Consider the following 24,600-nt stretch of genomic DNA (forward strand, 5'->3'; position numbering starts at 1 on the left):
TTGAATAATTGAAAAAAAAACAGTTTCTAATACTTCTTCCCTGAATGACACATTTCACACTGAGTGCAGCTAGTGCCAAAAGTGGGCAATTTATACGCTTGGTTCTTACTCCACCTCCTATGATGCATGTTATCTGTCCATTGTGTTCGGACAAGAATCTATAATCTGCAGTATGTTTCTACACCCTGCTGGCAAAGCAACTAATATAGAAATCTTCCATTAATGCACAGCATAATATTTGTATAAGATATGAACAGAGGCTGAGACAGAAACCTGTACTGTGCTCTAGAAAATTTAATTTAATTTAATTTTATTTAATACTTTTTTATTAATGTTGAACAAATAAACTATACACAACACATATTGAAGTTGTTTGTTGTTAAGGAGTACACAAATTTAAAAAAAATAATACAATGAAGAGTGTGATCATTATTTTTAATAAACTGTTATGTAAAGTACTTTGTCGTTAAAACGTGATATAAAGATAATTAAATGTATAATGGGATGCATAATATTTGACTTATTAGCCATTAACCCAATACTCAAACAACTTCTTTCGATATTCAAACTATTTCGCTGACAGAAGAAAAACAGTTTCCAGATTTAATAGTATGATATATACCCCATTTATATATATCTATATATTTATTTATCAAAGCCATAACTCAATTTTCAGTATATGTTTTGTTATTTTTGATCGACTGCTTGAAAGACAACCCAACAAAATGTGAGAGAAAAATTAACATACATAAATCAAGCTTACGATAAGGTTAATACAACTGCAGGCTGGGCAATAAGACACGAATACCTACCTGACACCCCTAAAGGCATGTACACACATTGTTAGAACCACCTACGCCCCATCCCCATCCCCGTCCCCCTGCTCCAGCTTCAGCTGTTTCTCTTACTTAACACGTCGTTTGTGTTGGTAAATCGGAGAATGAAGGCACAGACAGTCAGACGATGTTGCCGACACACGTAACAATGTTGCCAAAATAGCATGACAACCCCACAGCAACGACAAACACAACAAAAATGCCATTAAAGCTTCCTGGGTCGCCATTTTTCTACGTGTGCGCGCTTTGACAATGAAATGTATGCGTGCCATTTATGTGTGTGTGTGTGTGTGTGAGTGTGGATTGTGTGTGTGTTGTGCATTGGCGTTGGGGTGTGACTGTGTCGTTTATGTGTATGATTTTTCACAATCGCGTAACATTTTCATAATATTTGACAGCACACTTTTTGTTCGGTTTTCCATTCAAAGTTGATAAAAAGTCAAGACGGCAAAAATCTTGATTTTTCAAAGCATGAATAGAATATTGCATATTAACCAGTTGCAAAGCCTACTTCGATATTTGGGGCTTTGATTTTTGCCTTATGGTTACGATTATTATTAATATCAAAATCTACTTTTATATTATTTATTTAAATATGCAATTTTTGATAAAATTATTTCTTTAAAATAAACAAGGCCTTGCTAGCATATTTTTGCGAAAGTAATGTAAGTTCTGGAATAAAATATGTTGCGATTTTTAAGAAATGGATCCGTTTTAAAAATCAAACTTTCTTTCCCCACATTGGACACATTACGTCTTTTAAATTTAAACTAAGTCGGGCACATAGCTTAGCCAAAATTTAGATGAACAGCTAAACAGACGAAAGCATCGTTCCAATTAAAGCCATATATGAGTGATTGTCCCTATAACAGCAAAGCGAAGCAATATTCGAATAAGCACAGACAGATCAGATCAGATCAGAAGAGCATTTATATATATACGCTTTAGAGTCGTGGCGTATGCTGTGACTAAGTTATATAACTCTCTGCAAGAGCATTTAAAAATGAGCTGTCAACAGATCTCTAAACGAGTCGTGTAACGAGACAATAAGGCATAATAAACTAAATAAATATTAGAACTTCATCAAGTGTCAACAGACGAACTCTCGGCCGGCGCCTCATTGTGGGGCAAGTGTTGAAGCGCAAAGATTGATGATGGAAAATGAAAATGTGTCTCATAATAACTTTTGCTCATTTTGGCAAATATTTTCAGTAGCAGTCGATTGAGGCTGCAGCTGTCTGACATCCTCATAATGCGTAGCTAATGTTGACATTTTCCAATGGTTCAATGGGCATCCGAATATCAACGTGTTGGTGCTTATCTATAGGCGCTAGGCCACGCCCCCCCCCCCCGCTGGCAACGAAAGTGGCTGCTGATAATGTTGTTGTTCTTGTTGTTTTTGTTGTTATTGCTGCTGTCCTATTGTGTGATTGACTCTACTTGGCCTTTGTTTCAATGAGTCGAAACATCTTCATGATAACTTGTCCAAACAGTCGACAGAGACAAGCATAGAGGGAGAGAGAAAGTTTGAGAGAGTGAGACAACGAGGCAGAGAGAGAGAGCGAGCGAGAGAGGGAGGAGTGAGTGATTGCTATAAAGAAGACTCTCCGAGTTTGTGTTGTTTGATTTGTTGTGTTCTTGTACTTTTTATACTCTTAAAGAGGGTATTATAATGTTGTTACGAGATGTGTAACGTATAGAAAAATACATTTCCGAATCCATAAAGTGTATTTATTCTTCAATAGTATCAGCAACTGAATATATTGCCATGTCCGACTTTCTCAGCAGGCGTTACATATGTTGGATGTAGTCGGATTTGGTGACTATATCATATCGCTGCATCGTTATGAAGGGTTACAAATTAATTTTTTTTTATGGAAATTTCTATTTTCTTTTTTTTTCTACAAGGGTATTTTGTCTTCGGCTTAGCAAAGATTGTCGTTCTTTGCTGTTCATTTGTTGGTTCACTGCACGACAAGTGGCTCAAAATAATTTCGAACGTCATTTACTTGTCATTATACGAATATTGTAGAAAAATTCCATTGCCTGCCAGCCCATTTTGTGTTCTTATCGCCGTCACATCATTAGGCAACGCCCCGCTGTCCACAGCGGGCCCCTCCAGCGCCGACACAAACGAACAATGGGGACAATGGAAATGTGAAGAAAAACTCAAGTACGTGCGCTTTTCTTTTGCCCTGTCTGTGGATTTGTTTGCCAGGCAATTATTATCCTTATCATTGACACAAATCACCATTTAATTAGTCCAATGCCTTGGTGTCTCTTGTTTGTGCTTCTCATTGATTTGTTGACATTGTCCCAGTACCTGTTCCTGTCACAGCTCAGCCTGATGTCAGTTCAAATGGGACAGCTGTCCAGCTGGTAGCTTTTACTAAATAATATAGTCGTCTGTCTCTGACAATTGATACATTACAAATGGAATATGTTGGCTTCACTAAAATGTTCTAATTTAAATAATTATTGAGGATAACATTATCAAATCAGACATACGGTTTTAGAAATTTAAAAAAAAACGCCCAAATATAATAATTCGTATTATAGCTAAAGCAAAAATATACAAATGCAGATTTGGTCTTAGCTTTGAAATGTTTCTTTGAATATTAATTTAATGATATAGTATTTTAATTTGAACATGTTTTAGTTAGAATACATTTAAATCAAATTAACTTAAGGTGGTTTTGAATACAGCAATTCCTCCATCAATTATTTGAAATTATGGTTAATTGTTTGATTTCCTAGCAATATAATAGCAGAATCCTGTGTCAAGAATTTACTTAATTAATTTAATTTAAATACCTTCATGCGACAACGTATATTTTGTAAGTTCTATTAAATTCAGGAATTTAATTATAGCTCAGCGCACTAATACTAAAATATGCATCAAATATTTTGAACTCTAAAATATAATAATAAATTACAGCAAAGTCTTTGAGCTCTAGCGAAATAATTTCAAGGCAAATATGTATGTATATTGGATAAGAGACACTTAAATTAATTGTAACCCGATAGCTTAATATACATAAATACTTTCTCACCTGATACTGTGATACTTTTGAGTGTCAGTGTGAGTTGCAGTTGTTGGGCAATAAATCACAAAGGCCTGCGGCAATAGCATAAATTACAATTAAAGCTAAAGAAGTTATAATTATATGTTATCTTAGTTTAAGACAGACCAAAAATATATCTATATATGCGTCACACAATGTGGCAAGTACGAGTGTTTTAGTCTTTGCAACTATTAATAATTTGTGTGTGTGTATGCGTGGGAGTGTCTGTGTGTGTATGTGTGTCGGCGACCTAACAACAACAGCAACAATTGAATTGGCTGCGTGTGGCAAAAGTTCTGCTGTAGCTGCAGACGCCCTTTGGCGCTCCATAAATCTGCATAAAACATGCCAAAGCTATAGCCAAAAGTCCAACTAGCTGTTGTCCTTTGTTGTGGCATGCAACTTAATTAACATGTGGCACCAATATTTCATACCTTATGCACAGTGCTCTACCGTGGAATGTTGTGTGCTTGTGTATCTTTAAGATACAACCATGGCACAGTTTATATACACATATACATATATTTATACATGTGCATGCATATATTTCTATATGTATCTAAGCCGCTTAACTTGGCGCCATTGCGATTAGCTGACAGCGTCGACTTTTAGCACTTAAAATGCAGTTGCCATAAGCACTAAGCCAAGTCCAGGGCACATGGCACATGGTCAACTTGGCATCCGCTTTCACGTATCTGTTGTATCTGTTGTCTCGCCGTATTTATGCCCTGAACGCACTAAAAATGGGTTATAAGAGTATAATGTTTTTGCGCCAATGAATGTGTCAGGCAGAAGAAAGAAAGATCGTCTAGAATGAATCAGCTCTTCTCTCTTATTTAAAATAAATGGACCGTAAATTGTGCAGTTGATAACAAAACGTTGCTTCTGTATGTGTGCGTCACAGACTCTCTATCAGTAATAAGTATATGTATTTATTGCCAATATATTCCTATATAAATTGATATTTTAAGCATAGTTTAAATATTAGAATTAAATAATACCGATATTGAGAGTATATCAATAGTTTTAAAAACTGTCAAAATCCCAATGTAGGTCCTTCTTTCTGTATTGACACACTTTCTTTTGTCCTTATTCAATATTTCATAGGGATCGGGCCCACAAACATCGAAGTTATTCCAGAATGCATATACCATATATGGTGTGGGGCATGTATAGAAGAAAGCTAGAAGCAGGAAGCATGCTAGTAAGGCAGCTGGTAATTGGGTTCAGGGTATCTGTTAGTTGGGTATTTCCGACTAGAGCATTCATACTTGTTTATAGCTAAACTTTCGCCCGGTCACGCCCACCTTTGTTGTTGTCCTGTTATCTCCTTTGACATTCCCTGCCACAGTTCATTTTGTTTTCACTGCAATTTCTTCCTTGTTGTACACAATTAACAGCTATTGCTGCTCCTGCTGCTCCTGCTGCTGCTGCACCACTTGCCACCCCCATCCCAACCCCTGTGCCATTGTTGGTTTATTTGAGGGTGTGTGTTTGCGTTCTGAGTTGCTTGCTACTGGGGGGCGTGGCTCATTGGAATATGCGTTTTAGTTAGCAAACAGAGTTGTCCAGCATTGCCCTGCGCCTCATGAGTTTGATCCTTGCGCTGTTCCTTGCTGTGACTTGCATAATGAGTTACATGCTTGTTGTGGTCTCTGTTGTCTTTGTTATTGTTATTGTTGTTATAAGCCCCTCTGCTGAGCTGTAACATACCATATACTGTTTTGCAGCAGCTCACTCGACATTAACTTAATTGCTTTCTGATTTCAGAATTTGATAACTCCTAAAAATATATTTTTAATTTAAGTTAAACCAAAAAAAAAAGTATAATACATTTTTCATCATTTTTAACCATTTCACTTATATTTATTTGTAAATAAATATTTAAGATGTTGTTATAATTTATTTATTTTCCATTGCACTTTTTATTACACTTTTATCTATTAAATTAAATATATAAACGCATTTTTATAATTTTAAACTACTTATCTTAAATTAAATGAATTATTTATTCTACTTATTTTGAAATACCTAAATCAATAAAACTGTTCACATTTATAATAAAATTATTTATTATCTGTAAATTTATAATTTTTATTACTCCTTCAAATGAATTTCAAATCAGAACCAAATTATGAAATTCAGTTTTCATACTTTGAACAATTTTCTATTAATATGAAACACTTGTTGTACTTTTATTTCGAATCACTTTATTTATTAGGAATTACATGATTTTAAAAAATATTATGTTTATTTTTTCATTTAAATTTTTTTGATCGTCTAGAATGAATCAGCTCTTCTCTCTTATTTAAAATAAATGGACCGTAAATTGTGCAGTTGATAACAAAACGTTGCTTCTGTATGTGTGCGTCACAGACTCTCTATCAGTAATAAGTATATATTCTGTAAATTGCAAAGTTATAAAATGCAATAGATGTGCAATCAATCTACAATTCATAAAAGTTAGCTCGGCGAAACAAGCTGTGAATTCTGCGATGTATTCAATAAAATTAAATGTGAAATTCTTAATCTTGTTTATTTACGCACTGGTGCAAATTTGTTGTGGCAGTGTTCCAGCTAAAAACTTGGTCAGCAAAGCAAATTAGCTGTAAATCAGTTTTGAGTGAATTATTGAATATTATGTTTCAGAGTTGTGCCGCTGATAAGGAGTTGGACAGGCAGTGTGAAACCTATTGTTACCGTGTGGCTAAACCTCTCCTACAACACGCATCTGACGTGTACTTAAAAGAACAAGAGTTTACAAAATTACTGGCGAAAGTTCAACAACAAGAGATCATAATCAAAAGCATCCAAGCAGACCAAGCCATTCTGCAAGCTAAACTTGATGCTCAAAATCATTCATTAACATCATGCCAAGGTCAGTTAGCCGAGAAAGATGCGCTTATCGAAAACAAGAATTCTTATATCAAAGAATTGCAAACTAAGCAAGAGAACATAACCAACACCATGCAAGTAGTTCAAGACAATCTTCAAGATAAAGTTGATGCTCAAAATCATTCATTAACATTATGCAATGATCTGTTAGCCACGAAAGATGCGCTTATCGAATACAAGAATTCTTATATCCAAGAATTGCAAACTAAGCAAGAGAACATAACCAAGACCATGCAAGTAGTTCAACACAATTTTCCAGCTAAAGTTGATACTCAAAATAATTCATTAACATCATGCCAAGGTCAGTTAGCCGAGAAAGATGCGCTTATCGAAAACAAGAATTCTTATATCAAAGAATTGCAAACTAAGCAAGAGAACATAACCAAGATCATGCAAGTAGATCAAGGCAATCTTCAAGCTAAGGTTGATGCTCAAAATCATTCATTAACATCATGCAAAGGTCAGTTAGCCGTGAAAGATGCGGTTATCAAAAACAGGAATTATAATATCAAAAAATTGCAAACTAAGCAAGAGAACATAACCAAGACCATGCAAGTAGATCACGTCAATCTTCAAGCTAAGGTTGATGCTCAAAATCATTCATCAACATCATGCAAAGGTCAGTTAGCCGAGAAAGATGCGCTTATCGAATACAAGAATGCTGATATCATAGAATTGCAAACTAGGCACGAGAACATAACTAAGACCATGCAAGTAGATCAAATAAATCTTCAAGTTACGGTTGATGTTCAAAATCATTCATTAACATTATGCAATGATCTGTTAGCCACGAAAGTTGCGCTTATCGAATACAAGAATGCTGATATCATAGAATTGCAAACTAGGCACGAGAACATAACTAAGACCATGCAAGTAGATCAAATAAATCTTCAAGCTACGGTTGATGTTCAAAATCATTCATTAACATTATGCAATGATCTGTTAGCCACGAAAGATGCGCTTATCGAATACAAGAATTCTTATATAAAAGAATTGCAAACTAAGCAAGAGAACATAACCAAGACCATGCAAGTAGATCAAGTCAATCTTCAAGCTAAGGTTGATGCTCAAAATCATTCATTAACATCATGCAAAGGTCAGTTAGCCAAGAAAGATGCGCTTATCGAAAATGTCAAGATCAAATTATTAATGCTTCCTGGTTCTTATCCAGTATGAAATACCTAATTCAATAATAATTTTCATATGTATGGTACAATCAATTTATTATCTGTAAATTTATAATTTTTATTACTCTTTAAAATATATTTCAAATCAGAACCAAAATATGAAATTCATTTTTCATACTTTGAACAATTTTTCTTTTAATATGAAATACTTTTTATACGTTTATTTCGAGTCACTTTATTTATTAGGAAATATTCATGATTTTGAAAATATTATGTTTATTTTTTCATATAAATTTTGTTTCTTCTAATTAAAATATAGTTGTTATCAGAGCAAAACATAATTATCATATATTCATAATTTTTTACTATATTTTCTTATATATATTTTATGCATATTGTTTTAAAGCGCTGGGTTAATTTATAATATTAAATGCTTTAATCAGTTAGTTTTACTAGTATTTGTTTTATTTAATTATTTTTTTTATTTTAAACATTTATTATTTGTATTATTAACGTCATCTGGATGTGGCAGACTGCCAGATCGTCTAGAATGATTCAGTTCTTCTCTCCCTTTCCCTCTTAACAATAATATGTTCAAAACGAGGAAGAAGGGCTATCTTCGGCACGCCGAAGAGTTAATACCCTTGCAGACCTAACCTTTTCATAATGCTCATAGTGCATTGCACGTATCTAAGAAGCACAGGAAAAGTAGTTAATGCCGAGTATGGTTAAGATATCTTGAAAAAGAAAAAAGTTTTCCATACAATCCATCCTATGGCAGCTAGATGATATAGTATTCCGATGTTGATAGGATTTTGCATATATATGAGGAGCTTAGTAAAACTAATAAATGCCGAGCTTGGTTAAGATATCTTGATAAACAAAAATGTTTTTCATACAAGAACCTACTTTTCGACCGATAGATCCTATGACAGCTATATCATATAGAGGTCCGATCCAGCTGGTTTTGACATATCTACTGCGTTCAACAGAAAGTGGCACTTCTGCAAAATTTCATAAAGATAGCTTTAAAACTGTTGATACTGATCATGGATATATGTACTTTATGGGGTCGGAGATGTCTCCTTCTATGCGTCACACATTTCACGACAAAATTATAATACCCTCTGCAAGGGTACAATAATTGGACCGTAAATTGTGCAGTTGATAACACCAAACGTTGCTTCTTTTTGTTTGCGGCGTAGACTCTCTATCAGTAATAAGTATATATTCTGTAAATTGCAAAGTTATAAAATGCAATAGATGTGCAATCAATCTACAATTCATAAAAGTTAGCTCGGCGAAACAAGCTGTGAATTCTGCGATGTTTTCAATAAAATTAAATGTGAAATTCTTAATCTTGTTTATTTACGCACTGGTGCAAATTTGTTGTGGCAGTGTTCCAGCTAAAAACTTGGTCAGCAAAGCAAATTAGCTGTAAGTTTTGAGTGAATTATTGAATATTATGTTTCAGAGTTGTGCCGCTGATAAGGAGTTGGATAAGAGGTGTGAAACCTATTGTTACCGTGTGGTTAAACCTCTCCTACAACACGCATCTGACGCGTACTTAAAAGAACAAGAGTTTACAAAATTACTGGCGAAAGTTCAACAACAAGAGATCATAATCAAAAGCATCCAAGCAGACCAAGCCATTCTGCAAGCTAAACTTGATGCTCAAAATCATTCATTAACATTATGCAATGATCTGTTAGCCACGAAAGATGCGCTTATCGAATACAAGAACGCTGATATCAAAGAATTGCAAACTAAGCAAGAGAACATAACCAAGACCATGCAAGTAGTTCAACACAATTTTCAAGCTAAGGTTGATGCTCAAAATCATTCATTAACATCATGCAAAGGTCAGTTAGCCGAGAAAGATGCGCTTATCGAAAACAAGAATTCTTATATCAAAGAATTGCAAACTAAGCAAGAGAACATAACCAAGACCATTCAAGACAATCTTCAAGCTAAAGTTGATGCTCAAAATCATTCATTAACATTATGCAATGATCTGTTAGCCACGAAAGATGCGCTTATCGAATGCAAGAACGCTGATATCAAAGAATTGCAAACTAAGCAAGAGAACATAACCAAGACCATGCAAGTAGTTCAACACAATTTTCAAGCTAAGGTTGATGATCAAAATCATTCATTAACATCATGCAAAGGTCAGTTAGCCGAGAAAGATGCGCTTATCGAAAACAAGAATTCTTATATCAAAGAATTGCAAACTAAGCAAGAGAACATAACCAAGACCATTCAAGACAATCTTCAAGCTAAAGTTGATGCTCAAAATCATTCATTAACATTATGCAATGATCTGTTAGCCACGAAAGATGCGCTTATCGAATGCAAGAACGCGGATATCAAAGAATTGCAAACTAAGCAAGAGAACATAACCAAGACCATGCAAGTAGTTCAACACAATTTTCAAGCTAAGGTTGATGCTCAAAATCATTCATTAACATCATGCAAAGGTCAGTTAGCCGAGAAAGATGCGCTTATCGAAAACAAGAATTCTTATATCAAAGAATTGCAAACTAAGCAAGAGAACATAACCAAGACCATTCAAGACAATCTTCAAGCTAAAGTTGATGCTCAAAATCATTCATTAACATTATGCAATGATCTGTTAGCCACGAAAGATGCGCTTATCGAATGCAAGAACGCTGATATCAAAGAATTGCAAACTAAGCAAGAGAACATAACCAAGACCATTCAAGACAATCTTCAAGCTAAAGTTGATGCTCAAAATCATTCATTAACATTATGCAATGATCTGTTAGCCACGAAAGATGCGCTTATCGAATGCAAGAACGCGGATATCAAAGAATTGCAAACTAAGCAAGAGAACATAACCAAGACCATGCAAGTAGTTCAACACAATTTTCAAGCTAAGGTTGATGCTCAAAATCATTCATTAACATCATGCAAAGGTCAGTTAGCCGAGAAAGATGCGCTTATCGAAAACAAGAACGCTGATATCAAAGAATTGCAAACTAAGCAAGAGAACATAACCAAGACCATTCAAGACAATCTTCAAGCTACGGTTGATGCTCAAAATCATTCATTAACATTATGCAATGATCTGTTAGCCGCGAAAAATGGACTTATCGAAAACAAGAACGCTGATATCAAAGAATTGCAAACTAAGCAAGAAAACATAAACAATCTAAAAACTAAAGTTAAAGCCCAAAATACTCTGATAGACTCTAAAGATGCGCTTATCGAACACGAAAAAAGAACCTGTTCAGTGCTTTGCGATTCAATGTTGGCTGGATTGAATTGGATCGTTGTCCAGAGGCGTAAAGATGGCACAGTTAACTTTAATCAGACGTGGAGGGAATATCGTCAAGGATTCGGAAATCCGCAAGGAGAGTTCTTTTTGGGGCTCAAAAACCTGCACCTGCTTACCAGAAGCCATACACATGAGCTCTTTATATATCTACAGAACTTTGAAAACCAAACTAGATTCGCTCGTTATGATAATTTTAGTATAGGCGATGAGAGTGAATCATTTAAAATTAAATCGTTAGGAAAATATACTGGCACTGCTGGCGATGCACTGATACATCATAATGGCATGAAGTTCTCTACGATTGATCGAGAAAATGATCTCTCTGAGTTCAATTGTGCTGTTGTATGGTCGTCCGGTTGGTGGTTCAAGAAATGTTATCTCTGGTGAGGATACGCGTACTATAAATATACATCGCTTTTAGTTATGCTCTCAACTTTTCTAGTAATCTGAATGGCGTATATAGAGATGAAAGTAGTTCTTTAGATCATGGAATCAATTGGTATACCTGGAAAGAAGAAGGACGTTTGTCGTTTGTACAAATCATGATTAAGCGAAAGAGACTTTGAAAATTGCATATAAAAGTTCCCTTTTCGATTACTAGCAATACAATTTTATTATAAATCGAATGAACTATCGGGAATATATTTTGCGCCAAAGATAATAAATAATTTAAATTTTTTTAATAAATTTTGCAGAGACTAGAAAGTACAGAAAAAATTGACTCGACTTTTAAATCCGACTCAGGATATGCTTCCTGCTGCCAGCTACATACATTTAAGTAAAATCACTTTACCATTTTATGATTTAAATGAAACCGAACAAATTTCCCGAAAAATATTAAAGCACAGGAAAGAGAGGATATTCACAAACTTCTTCCTTCTAGACTTATGATAGATTTATAATACCCTCTACGAGAGTATTAAAATAAAATGCCAGCTGGCTGAACACAAATTCAAGCAAAAATGTCCAACAGAACATAGCACAAAAGTGAAAGCAGCACAGAACTGTGGCTATCAGGACCCAATGCAACGGGCAACGGGCAACTGGCAACAAATGATTTAGAAAATGATTTATGGCACATTCATCTAATTACCGCAACGCCCGCAGAGCCGAGCTGTCGCAGGGAGTGGCAGCTCCATGGTGGCTACACTGACCAGGAGCCAGCCGGCAAAAAGCCAAAGCAAGGCTGATGACAATTGTGAACGTTTTGTTGTGCGTGGCTGTGGCTGTGGCTGTGCGTGTGTATCTGTCTGTGTGTCAGTGTGTGTACAACACCATGGCTGACATTAATGACGCATGCCATCAAAGTCAGTTGGGTGGAAAGGGCAGGAGAAGCAAGCCTGTTGCTAAGCCTTTTTCCGCGAATGCAACACATCAATCTCAACATCAGCTGCCTGTCTATGGGAATAGGGGATGGATGCTGCTGGTTGGAATGATCGGGAATCCGGGGACAATGATACGGTACGCGTATTAATATCGCATCAATTATAATTTTCATTTGGCAGCCAGCCTAGTTGACAACCAAATGCGTTTTAGTTATGTGATTTGCTGCAATTTTAGCTACCTTCTGCCAGAGTGCCAGAGCCTCCACCCGCACCCATACACTGCCAAGCGCCATGTATTTTATCCGTATGCTTCCGGCTAGTGTAACAAATTTGCAATGGCAATTTAGCCCGTATTGTTATTTAATTTAGGTTTGCAACATTCCGCCAAAGCATACAAAAAAGCTGAATGCAACATTACATTCTTTGTTATTGATTTATCATTATGGCCATGTTTGTTTGACATTTGTTTTCGGACAATGTTATTGACAGTTTTGGCTAATGACTGCTACCAGCCAACCTCAATTTGCTGCCTTATCCTGTAATTGTTTGGGACTGTGATTGAAGTCCTGGCATTGTTTAATGTCCTTCAAATCAGATCAGTTCCAAATTACTTTTAACAAATTCTATTAACAAGATTTAATCGAATTGAAATTTGTTTAATTGGTTTGTTTTTTGTTTTTAATTGGTGAATACTCAGTTATTATTTTTATTTATATTAAATAAGCTATAATATAACGCCACTTTTTTGTACGAAAAAGTATATTTATTCTTAATCAGGAGCTGAGTCAGCGTAGTCATGCCCGTCTGTCCATCTGCCTAAACGCTTCATTCTCGGAACTACAAAAGCTTTATAGTTGTAATTGAATATATATATATATATATATATAAGTTTTGCATATGATATGGGAATATATATATATATATATATATATACATATATATATTCCTATATCATATGCAAAACTAGCTCGTCACAGTCGCTCATCAAGTTTGGTATATAGGCACAGTATAAATATATTACATTTTAAATCCCTTAACCGATTCTTCCCAAAATTTAAGAACGTATTTTTAAAGCTAGAGGCTTGTGATTTGGATTTAATATGAAACCAAGATCAGACAACACATATAGAAGTTATATAACATTATCTTTCTAAAACTGTGGCGCAGGTGGATGAAGCAGCGCTGCCGCATTTTGGATTTCGTATTTTCTTAAAAACTTACTATCTCTAAATTTTAGGACTGCTTCTATTTCATGAGTCTATAAATATGCCGTGTTGTATTAGTGCCATGACTGCAAGTCCTTCCAACGTTAGTTGTATTGTTTAAGCTAAGACCTTTTTTTTTAAATATATGCTTCGGATCAAGTTTAGATTCGACATTTCTTTATCAAACGGGTTCTGCTTAAGCTTGGTTTTAAATAAGTGAAATTCCTGGTTCAAACCGATTCGATTTAAAACTTGTTTTCGGCTTTGATATATATACACCAAGCTAATAATATATTAAACTTAAAAATATTTAAAATAATGATAGCAAAGAATCCATTCGGTTTAAGGACAAACTAAGTTCTTCTGCTTAAAGCCCAACCAAAGCAGCTTTTCTGACAAATAAAACGCGCACTGTGCGCGGGAATTGCTTTAAGCATATCGCAGCCACTGAAACAAATCGTAAATTTAATTCGAATCAAAACTTCGCATAGCAGATGAAAACAGAGTTTTCCAAGCAGAGTTTTCAATGCTGCTGCTGTTTCCCCAGCATCTGTCAGAAAAATAAACAGAACTGCAAATTTTATCGTGCTGAACGTTTATGCGCAAATTGCTTCCAGGTTTCAGCGACGTCTTTCTGCGTGTCTATCTGTCGTCTTATCGAATTTCAGACAACGACGACATTGAGGATGATGCCAGGACTCAGGACACGGGACAACAGACTCCAGGACTCCGCGCAAGCAGTTGACAATGGGCGCCGCCGATTTTGCTTGGCATGCTGCGCGGCATAGTAAAGTTTCTTTGCTCAAGGCGTAAAATGAAATCGACAGTAATTTGTGTTTATCTCACTCAATATAAACTATATATATATATATATCTGTGTGTGTGTGTGAGTGTGTTGAAATAACAATTGTCACAACTTGTGCAAAAAGTTCTACAACAGGAAATTACTTGAATTTGTGAACTTGACTTTATCAAAACTGCACGATCTAACAACTTGTGTGATTGCAAGCCACAAATAGTATTTCATCTATGGCTTAAAGTCAATAAGCCAACTTCATCATATTGCCATATGTCTACTTTAGGGCCAGATGGATATGGAAATGGAACCGTCTAAGTCGCTTTGATGGTGCATAAGTAAAGTGGCCATGAATAATTCATGCCCTATTTATACAAAATCGAAATGATAATCGTGCACTTTAGCATTTAAATCAGAGAGAGAGAGAGAGAGAGAGAGAGAGAGAGAGATAGAAAGAGATGCTGCTTTGCCACCTAGAGCCATGAACCTGAAGGGCTGCTGTGCTGGGGTGGGAAGTGCAAAAAGCAAACAAATTTACATAGAATTCGAGTGAACGACGCTTCTGGATGGTTAAATTATTGAATAAAGCCATGTCGAATGCCTAAACGCAAAACAAAGCCCTTTTGAGGGTAGCTCATGTCAGGTATGAAAAGATCTGCATTTAACTAATAGGTTAACGCTGCAGGATTTGTTGTCCTGCGGTAAATAACCTGATGTAAATAATTTACGGATCTTTATATTAAATGTGTCGATAAGTATAAAAAAAAAATGCATTCGAATGCTTTTTTGATTTTTGGGGATTTTTTCTATACAACTTAATAAAATATTACAAACTTAGTTAAGCAGAAAATATTAATTGCTTGAATCAATTTATTAATTATTTTATATTGCTTATAAATATTTAAAATGTTTCTATGAACTAAACAATAATAGTTGTTGGAATTTGGGGACCATTTTATTTGTTAAAAAAAAAAATGCAATATTTATATTGTGTTGTGCTAAAATTTGTATACAGCCCTGATGATAGTTTTTGAGGCGAGCCAAAATATATTGGTTAATAAATAAGACACAGTGCTGTAATTAAAGCACAAAATTATTTAAAAACTAGAGCGTGCCAAATCAAAAATCTTATACGAATATAATTTATGTATTTAGGAGTTATAAAATTAATGTTAATTTATTTACTTCGAGCCTCTATCTCAACTATCAGGGTGCAAAAACATATATTAAAAATAGAGAAACAGTTTGTTTTGTTTTATTTACTCGAAAAGCTTAACCTTGATCCCGCTAAACCTACAACTAAATATATGAGGTATTTATTTAGCATTTGATTCGAATTTTATTTGACAATTTTGCAATTGCCTCATCCGTTAAGTTGCCTTTGCATATCGCTCAAATGAAGCGATATCCATCTATAATTATGACACTGTGCGCAGCTGTAGCCGCTATTCATTTCCTTGCCATTACCGTTACGCAGACTTGTTGCCGCATGCCGCGTGCCGCATGCCGCTTGCCAGTTGCCACTTGCCACTTTGCCACTTGCGAGGCCAATTGACGTTTATGGCTTGTGCGGGCATGCAAGGCCGTCGATAACACGCCTCACTAAGCGCTCAAAGGAAAACTGAACTCGAGTTCAATATGAAGCCCGTTGCAGATGCGAGCATTCAATGTGCTCAAGAGTCAAGCTCGTATAGGTACGAGTATTTATTCATAACTGGAGTAATGCTCAACCCGCTGCCCGTCCTTCTCACGCATTGGCCGGGCTGTCAAGCATGCATTTTTGCATTAAATTGTCCTTGTTGAAAGGAAATCGCATACACTTAATGCGCCAGTAAAACCGATTTGCATGAGCCGACGAAGCGGGAGGCGCAGCGAGCGGTGGGCGGTGGGCGGGATAAGCAACTCGCATCGCATCGCATTGTTGTCAGCAGCTGCTGAAATGCATTTCGCTTGACAGTTGATAAACGACATGAGTACCGAGCACTGAGTACTGAGTACTGAGTACCAAGTGCTGAGTACTTAGACCGTCGGGCTTACTTAGCTTCACACATGCAAAACTGGCAGAAGGCGGAAAATCCTACAATAGATTTTCTCAGTCTTCAATTTGGGAATGCCCCAAGTGCTGGAGTGACTGATGATTGTCTGACGTTTGTCCCATTTCTTTCTTATTTTTTTTTTCTTCTATTTTTATCGCGCACTTGTTGCGGAGCCTTCGCATAATTTATGATCTTTACTGTAATTGCCTTATTTTATGTCTGCACCCGGCAAAGATTTAACGACCCAGCAAACCCCCCTCCATTCAGCTCCTGGCCATCTATGTAGGCGTTGTCGTCTTCTTATCATGTGGCACATTACGTGGACCAGGGCGCAGCAGGCGGGGCTGTGGCACTTAAGCCCTTTAAAATTTATGTCAAATGCATTTGTAAAATATGCCAAACGTACGAGTGGTAAAACCGATTTCTGCGCCATTTAAACTAACATAGTGGCAGGGACAGTGGTAAAAGTCTGGTTTTACTGTTCCAAACACAATTTAATTATTATAACATCTATTAAAAGTAAACATTTCATAAGCAATAAAATTCGAATAAAAATCTATGTTCAAGTAAAATGTATACATACATTTTTTCATAATTATTTATAATTATATGTAATGTGAAACAGCACATTTTTTATTCAAGGTTTCAATAGTTCATCAAAAGCCTTTTTGACTGACTGACTGAATGACAAATATGGAATCTCAGATCATCCACAAATTCATTTACAAAGATGTTTTTTAAACATTTCATTTGAGAGGTGTTTCCTACTTTTTGGTATAAAGGGGGGTCAAAGATTTGGTGAATTTTGCAGAATTCAAGCCACTATAAAAAAAAATTCTAAACAAAAATTTAAAATCGAAAAGGTTTTCGAAATTATTTACATACTATGCACACAAACTCTATATTCAATTTAGTTATCTATTATTTTTTAAGTAAACAAAATAGTTTTAAAAAAATTAAGTTAATTGAATGTTGCAAAAAATCAAAAAAATATTGTATGTAAAATAGATAAGTAAGTAATGTATTAGTAATGAAAGGGATATGAGAATGAATTACCATTATATTTTAGGCATTTTCGATAAATGTTTTATTATTATGAGTATTTTCTCTACATGGTACAATTCTTAATTATTCTAGACGTCGTATAGTTACAAAAAGTATTTAAAATAAATATGCTTACATTTTGGATTAGCCTTCACCACTGTTCAATAAAATCGCCCGACCGCCAATGCCGCTGCCAATGGAAAACGTTTTCCGCCATCGTTCGAGTAAAAACAAAGTACGGCCAAGCAAGAAGAAAAGAGGCAACAAAAAAATCTTTGTGCATTTTCGTGCAGTTGGTTGTGGGAAATGTTCGTGCAAGGAAAATGTAATTTTTACTGCACGTTTGAGTTTGGGAGCCACACATAAGCATGTGTGTGTTTGTGTGTGTGTGTGTGCATACATATGCATATAAGTCGCAAATGCAACAAAATGGCGACAGGCGGCCACGTTCTTTGTCTCTCAGCGTGTATGTTGTCTTTATCAGCATCGTTCTCATCGTCCTCATCGTTGTCGTCGTTTGTGTTTTTGCTTGGCTTTTATAGAAAATACATTTTCACATTTTTGCCTGTAAGCAGTCGGCAGCGTCTAGCACTAAGCATGCCCTGTGACAAATGTCAAAATAGGGTATGCGCATAAGGAGCATCTGTATAATTTGTAGAATCAGTCAAATAAGTACAACACAAATAAGATATATTTAATAAATATCTAAGAATATTGTTTATCTCGCAAATATATTTTAAAATAACAATTTTTACGATGTCGGGAAATGTGGATTTTAATCTGCTTAACTTCCAATCATATGAGGATTACCTGAATTCGTTCATTAAAAAAGAGGAGTATAGATATCTGTCGAGTATGCAACCCATTAGAAAGTTGGTGAAACTCGGCTATCGCTGCACCGCCAAAGTATACGAAGAGCATGAATTTTACCAATTACGAAAACAATTGCACGACCATATCAGTCCAAAGGTCTTATCGAGCGTCCTCTATGGTAGTTACTTTAAAGGTACCGATGCTGCCTTACAAGCCTTGGTGGACCGTGAGGAAGCCAATTTGTTACAGAAATTATCTGTAAGCATATATATATGCCGATTTCTTTAATATCGAACGACTTGTATATAGTTGCCTTGCCAGACCATTATCTTTCTGCAGGTGCGGCAGCGAAGCGGCTTCGACATATGCGGCTATATAGACTATGAGAAGAGTTTGCGCGACTTCACCTTAAAGTTGCCCGATCGCACCAATTGGAGGGCCGTCTTTGAGGGTCGAGCTAAGCTGCGCCCGAAGCCAAGCGACTTAAGTTTTTTCGACTGGCACAGAAGTATCCTATGTTATAATGATACCTATAATTACGAAACCGTGCGTGGCAGCAATACTTTAATGTTCAAGCATAAGGCCGACCACAAGCTTATTCCGGTAACCGATAAGCCCAATCCGCACTCTGACAATGTTAATCGACTTATGATTCCCTCCGAAATATATGGTTATATTATTTTATATGATCACACTTTAAGATGAAAAAATATTGTTGTTGAAAATATTGTTTTTATTCACACAGAAAGAAAAAAATCCGTGAAAAATTGGTTTCAATCAACCTATTAATACGATTCCCATAATTCATGCTCGATATAAGCACTTATTAAAATTAGCATAACTCTTTAGCTTATAAATTATAATAATAGAATGAAATCTTGAGACAAGTTAATCTCGCGATATACTTCAGATGAGAATTCGCAACTCGGGCTCGAGCCCCACTGAGCGAATATTATAATACTTATAAATAATTTTATTTATTTGTTTTTATTTTACAATTTTGGTTTTCCAAAATGATTGATACAATATTATTTCAATAAAATCTTAAGTCAAGAACGAATGGCTTATTCCAAGGTAAAATTTATATTTAAATTTTCGGTATATTGACATAAGATTGATCTTCTCGACTTCATTAATTTAAGACTTTATGAAAAATTAAGTTTCACTTTCAAAACAATTTAAATTATATTTAAATAGATGAAAACTTGCTGTATATTTATATTGATCCAGAAATACTTTAGTATTCAAACGATCTAACATTGATATAATAGTTAGCTTCTTTTACTGGGAATCTGAAGGTCGGGCAACACCTAACTTAACGTTCTTTGTTGTTTTCATCCTTTATCTTATGCAAATAATGCATGCTGCATGCAAAAAATGTCTTACCGAAGCTTATGGCTGGCTGGATAGGCAGGTGTGTGTACGAGTTTGTGTGTGTGCGTGTGTGTTACACACACGTGATAGTGCTCTAAATTTGGTCACGAAATGGCAAAAATGTTTTTGGCATTAAAGAAGTGCCAACGATGGTGCCCAGCAAGACAGATAGACAGAAGGCAGCTTTTGGCATAACTAAAGTTCTGTCTTAAATTTGATTTTTCAATGGAAAATCTAAAAAGAAAATATTTTTACACATGTATATATATATATATATGCGAACATATATATAAATCAATACGCACTTCTGTGCAAATATGTTTGTGCGTGCCAGCACAATATATATTGAGCAAATAAAATGGCACCAACAAGCACGCACCATATTGTATTTATGTAAATTTATTTCCGTTACATTTCCGCCTTTCAATTGAAAATCGTCGTGTGCCTTTCTTTCTTTACCCTTGCGTTTATTTGCACTGCTGTTCCACCCACAGCAACGGAGCAATATGCGAAAATATGTCAACGTTGCCAAAAATTCGTAACTTTAAGCTTAAGTTTTTCAATAAAATATTTTCAGATCACAATTGGCATACACTTAAGCGAGTTGTTTAGAAACTTGAAACCACAATTTAAATTCAATTCAACATGATGCTAAAAATAAATAAAGCCTGTTATTCATGAATAGTGAATCATGTTTGTGGTAATTAGATGAAACAAACTAAATCTAGCTGCTTCAATTTAATTTTTGTTCGGAAAAATATGTCTTCAGGAGTCTTAAAGCAATTGTAAAAGTTGTAAAAAAAATTTTAAAAATAAGGACCATTATTATATGGAATATATTGAAATTTTGCCAAAGTGAAGCGATATCCTATAACTGCAGATAGGTGGAATAAGTTATGTTTTTGGAATTATTGAAGAAAATATGTTAACAAGAAATGAAAAATGCTAAGAAAACATGCACATGACATTCAAATGATTATACATTTTCTATATTTCATACACAGTCCCTAGTTACCTTTAGTAGTTATACCCTAGTTTTTACCCTAGTAAATATCTTAAGTAAATTGGTTGGCAATTAACTTTAAGCTCATAAATCTTAAACTTTAATTTTAATTAAATATTTATTTGGCTGGGTTAAGGTACGAGATTGAAAAATAAAAAATAATTTTGATTAATATGTATTTCTCCGATATATTTCGATTGCGCCTCGGCATCCGAGCACAAAAACAATTAACATTAAAATCAATTAAATGTAACAATTTTAAGACATGCATTATTTTACACATCTGCGCTCTTTAACGTGTAGGTTAAACTGTTTGGCCGTTAAATAAATGTCCGGACAATAGTTTTTACATCGATTTGTGTCAACCAATTAAAGTGTTGCCTTGCGATTGAAGCGAATAGTTCAATTGCTAAAAATTTGAATAATATTCTCCTCAATTAATAGGTCTATTGACATTGAAAATTATTTTATAATTAAAAACAAATTATTACACATTTTTGACTTTTTTCCTCCGTAGATGAATTTAATTTTGAACAAACAATTGATACAGCTGCAAGAAAATTGAACAAATTTCGTTGTTCTGTATTCACGTTCCTGCACTTTGTACAAATACAAAAAACAATAAAAATATAGGTCATCATTGAGAATTCAGTAGATTGAAATGAAATTTCTACTTAAAATTTAACAGCTTTCTTTGCTCATATGATGGGCGATATGTTTGTAGAGTTGTCGAAACGAATTCATTTCATTTGCTTTATTGTCATATCTAAATTGTTTTGCTCTTGGTTCTTTGTTGTTGCTCAAAAAGACAAACAATGAAGAGCTTATTGTTTTTCAAACAGATGCACACAAAGACAAAGAACCTCACACACTCGCACACACACACACTCGCACACACACACACACACACATATGCAGACACCCGGTTGTTGTCTATTCATCAGACCCAAAAGACCGATAAGAGCATACGTGTAGCTGATGGATAGGAAATTACAAAATTCTCGAATGCACATTGTGCGCTTAATTAAACGCCCGAAAGCAGGCTCTTGTCACCAGGGACGAGTAGAGAAAATAACGAGTAGCAAGTAACGAGTATCAAGTAACGAATAGCACAGCAGCAGCTCATTATTATTGTGATTATTTTCGGCAATGGACCTGAATGGAGGTGCCTTGTATTGAACTGGAGCTCCACTGCGGCGCCTCTGGGGCAATAACAATAGCAAATGCTCATCAATGCGGTTGGCTGCCCATCAAAATGTGCACACATGGCGGCTGTTGATGTTGCCAGCTGCCTCAGCACATGGATTTAATTTCCTGAACTGTACTCCACTCCCACCGCCGCCCACAAACTATTTGAGGTTTAATGCGTGTGCGGCCTGACAAACTCATTTACCATTTACCATTTACCATTTATGGAGCCGTTACACTACAAAAACTTTTGTGTTGATAAACTTGCAACATTTTGAGGCTGCAACTGGTGCTGTATGTTGCACCAAGTGTTACCTAATAATCCAAAAATGGACCAACTTGGCGGCCGCAAAACTTTTACCCCACACTGGCTAAGAACTTTTGCCCGAGTGTAGCCGGGATAAGTTGAGACAACGCCGACAGCAGGCCATCAGGCGAGGGGGAAGGGCGGCCGGCAGCTGCAGCTGCAGGCCAGAAACATTGGCACATTCATCATTTTTGAAGCCGAGCACAAGGCAGCAGAGTGTGGCAGCATCAACAACAACAACAACAAAAACAACATCAACAGCAGCAGATGTTGCAGGCAGCCGCGGCAAGTTCTTGTCACATGTCACGTCGCCAGCCTCAGTTGTTGGCCAGGGCTCGAGCCCGAGCCGGAGCCGGAGCCAGAGCCGGAGCTGAAGCTGCTGCTGCTGACGAGGAACAGGCCTCTGGAATTTTCGCCATTGGCATTTTTCGCATACTGTTGAAAAGTTTTCTCTGCAATCCAAAGAATTTTCGGCCTGCACTATATTAAACTGGCGATTTAAGCTTGCATCCATTTCAGCTTGAATGCGGCAATTGTTTAAAAGCTATTAAGGACTGTGAATCGGTTCGAATATTGGGTCGCAAACTAGATCAGAAATATTTGGGCACAGCTCAGTAAATATATATGAAGAAGGGTTGTAAAATCTTGACGTTGTGTAGTTCTTAATGTTAAATATTAATATTTTGCTTACATATAAAAAGGGTAGTTTCTATATAAGAATACCACAACAGATAGTTTTTAGTTAAAATGTGAAAATATATATTTTACTTTAAGGGGTTTGAAGGGGAAAATAATTAAGTGTAACGCAAACATAAATCAGTTCGTTCTTGTACGTTGTGTGTGTGTGTGTGTGTGCCTAAGTTAATCGGTGAGTGTGTGCATCGATGAGTCCGTTTGTGGTCAAATGCTTAACCCCGGAGGGGCCTGCCGCCGCGCCTTCTGATGTTATTACGACGACGGTTGCCAGAGCGATTCCTGCGACCGCCACGACGACGTCCGCCACTACGACGACGGCTGTTCCTGTTGCGGCGAGGACCACGGCGAGTGCCGCGGCGCACCACGCGTCTGGCACGAGCATCATCATTGCTGGACCGGACAACGGTCTGTCTGAGCGGGTTCTGCCTGTTGTCAGCGGCCACGGTGCGCTGCTCGTTTTCCTGCACCTTGACTGGAGCAGCTTGGTCCTGATCGCCCTCCTCCTCCTGCTCCACCTCCTCGTCCAGTTCCTGGTCCTCCGCCTGGCGCCCTTCAACCTCAGCCGTCTTGTTTTCGTCCGCCTGCACGACCGCAGCGCGTGCCAGACCGTTGCGACGCTGAGCTGCTGCTTCGGTGGCCACCAGACAGCAGAGCGCCGCCAGGGCAAAGATCAGTGCGTACTTGATTGACATGCTCAGTCCAATTGTGTTGCTTGTGGAAGAACACCGGAAATGTGTATGATGCTTCAGTTGCACCATCCTCAGTGTTTTATAGTGGGCTCTATGTTTGGGCTCCGTTCGTCGGCAGCCAACTGTACAAATGTTTGTCCACTGCAAGTGACGCCCTCCATTGATGGGGTTGCCGCCAGCTGTGTTTTTTTTTTTGTTTTTTGTTTTGCTGCTGCCCGCAGCTTGTTGGCCATGCTATTAATTTGATCTTTTGTTTGCTGTTGCCTCTTAGCTGCCAGATAGAAACTTATTTTCTTGGCTTTCAATGCAATACGGCTTCCACTTCCATTTCCTCCGATTCCCTGCAAATCGCTTGCCTGTGCCGCGGCGCTTGCTCCTGCTCCTTGGTTCAGATAATTGGTTTCTCCGGCACCAGCTCCATTACAAACCAAACACGCTAACCCGTTTGCCAACGGGAAATATCATCTAAAAAGAATAACGTAAATAATCGAATTGTGCACAAAAGCATTTTTAGTTGCGCTTTTCCGCATCTTTTTTTTATTCAACCCCCTTTTTAGTTGGGCTTTTGTAATATTCTTTCCTTTGGCCAATCGATTTGTAATTGATTGTCCAGCGGCATTTGTGAGCATCCTAGTGAACTTGGCGTGATAAAAAAATTATGATTATAGATAGTTTCAATATGGGTAAGCGAGTATCTTACATTGGGAATCAACATTTCCTGTTTCTTAAATCTGACAATAAAATAACAAAATATAAATGATATATATATATACCTTCAATTATTTATGTATTTATTATTTTCAATATTTATTCATTAAATCTTTAAATTCCTACATATTTAAATAAACTTATTTAAATATTAATAGAATCTATAGACTACCCATTATTTCCATATAAAAA

General features: G+C 36.2%; 4 protein-coding genes and 1 long non-coding RNA gene across 5 annotated transcripts in view; 4 read left to right on the forward strand and 1 right to left on the reverse strand.

Moving 5' to 3' along the window:
• The window catches only part of DIP-kappa (Dpr-interacting protein kappa), a 135,811-nt gene that overhangs the window by 8,718 nt on the left and 102,493 nt on the right, over positions 1–24,600 (forward strand). The gene's annotated exons all lie outside the window — the stretch shown is intronic.
• Positions 6,313–7,761, forward strand: LOC135439035 (uncharacterized). Its single transcript, XR_010437972.1, has 2 exons — positions 6,313–6,489; positions 6,551–7,761. It is a non-coding gene; the product is annotated as an uncharacterized LOC135439035 (long non-coding RNA).
• On the forward strand, positions 8,990–11,093 carry LOC135438921 (putative autophagy-related protein 11). The gene is made up of 3 exons (XM_064697481.1): positions 8,990–9,340; positions 9,398–10,975; positions 11,067–11,093. Exons 1-3 carry the CDS (start codon positions 9,248–9,250, stop codon positions 11,091–11,093), a joined length of 1,698 nt encoding a protein of 565 aa, XP_064553551.1. The 5' UTR covers positions 8,990–9,247.
• On the forward strand, positions 18,285–19,148 carry LOC135439208 (cilia- and flagella-associated protein 299-like). The gene is made up of 2 exons (XM_064697877.1): positions 18,285–18,701; positions 18,765–19,148. The coding sequence occupies exons 1-2, from the start codon at positions 18,387–18,389 to the stop codon at positions 19,146–19,148; spliced, it is 699 nt and encodes a 232-aa protein (XP_064553947.1). The 5' UTR covers positions 18,285–18,386.
• Positions 23,159–23,731, reverse strand: nur (nemuri). Its single transcript, XM_064697482.1, has one exon. It carries the CDS (start codon positions 23,701–23,703, stop codon positions 23,224–23,226), a length of 480 nt encoding a protein of 159 aa, XP_064553552.1. The 5' UTR covers positions 23,704–23,731; the 3' UTR covers positions 23,159–23,223.

This window comes from Drosophila montana, unplaced genomic scaffold (genome assembly GCF_035044405.1).
Source record: "Drosophila montana isolate Dmon_TW-CO22-7 unplaced genomic scaffold, ASM3504440v1 contig_402_1, whole genome shotgun sequence".
Lineage (NCBI taxonomy): Eukaryota > Metazoa > Arthropoda > Insecta > Diptera > Drosophilidae > Drosophila > Drosophila montana.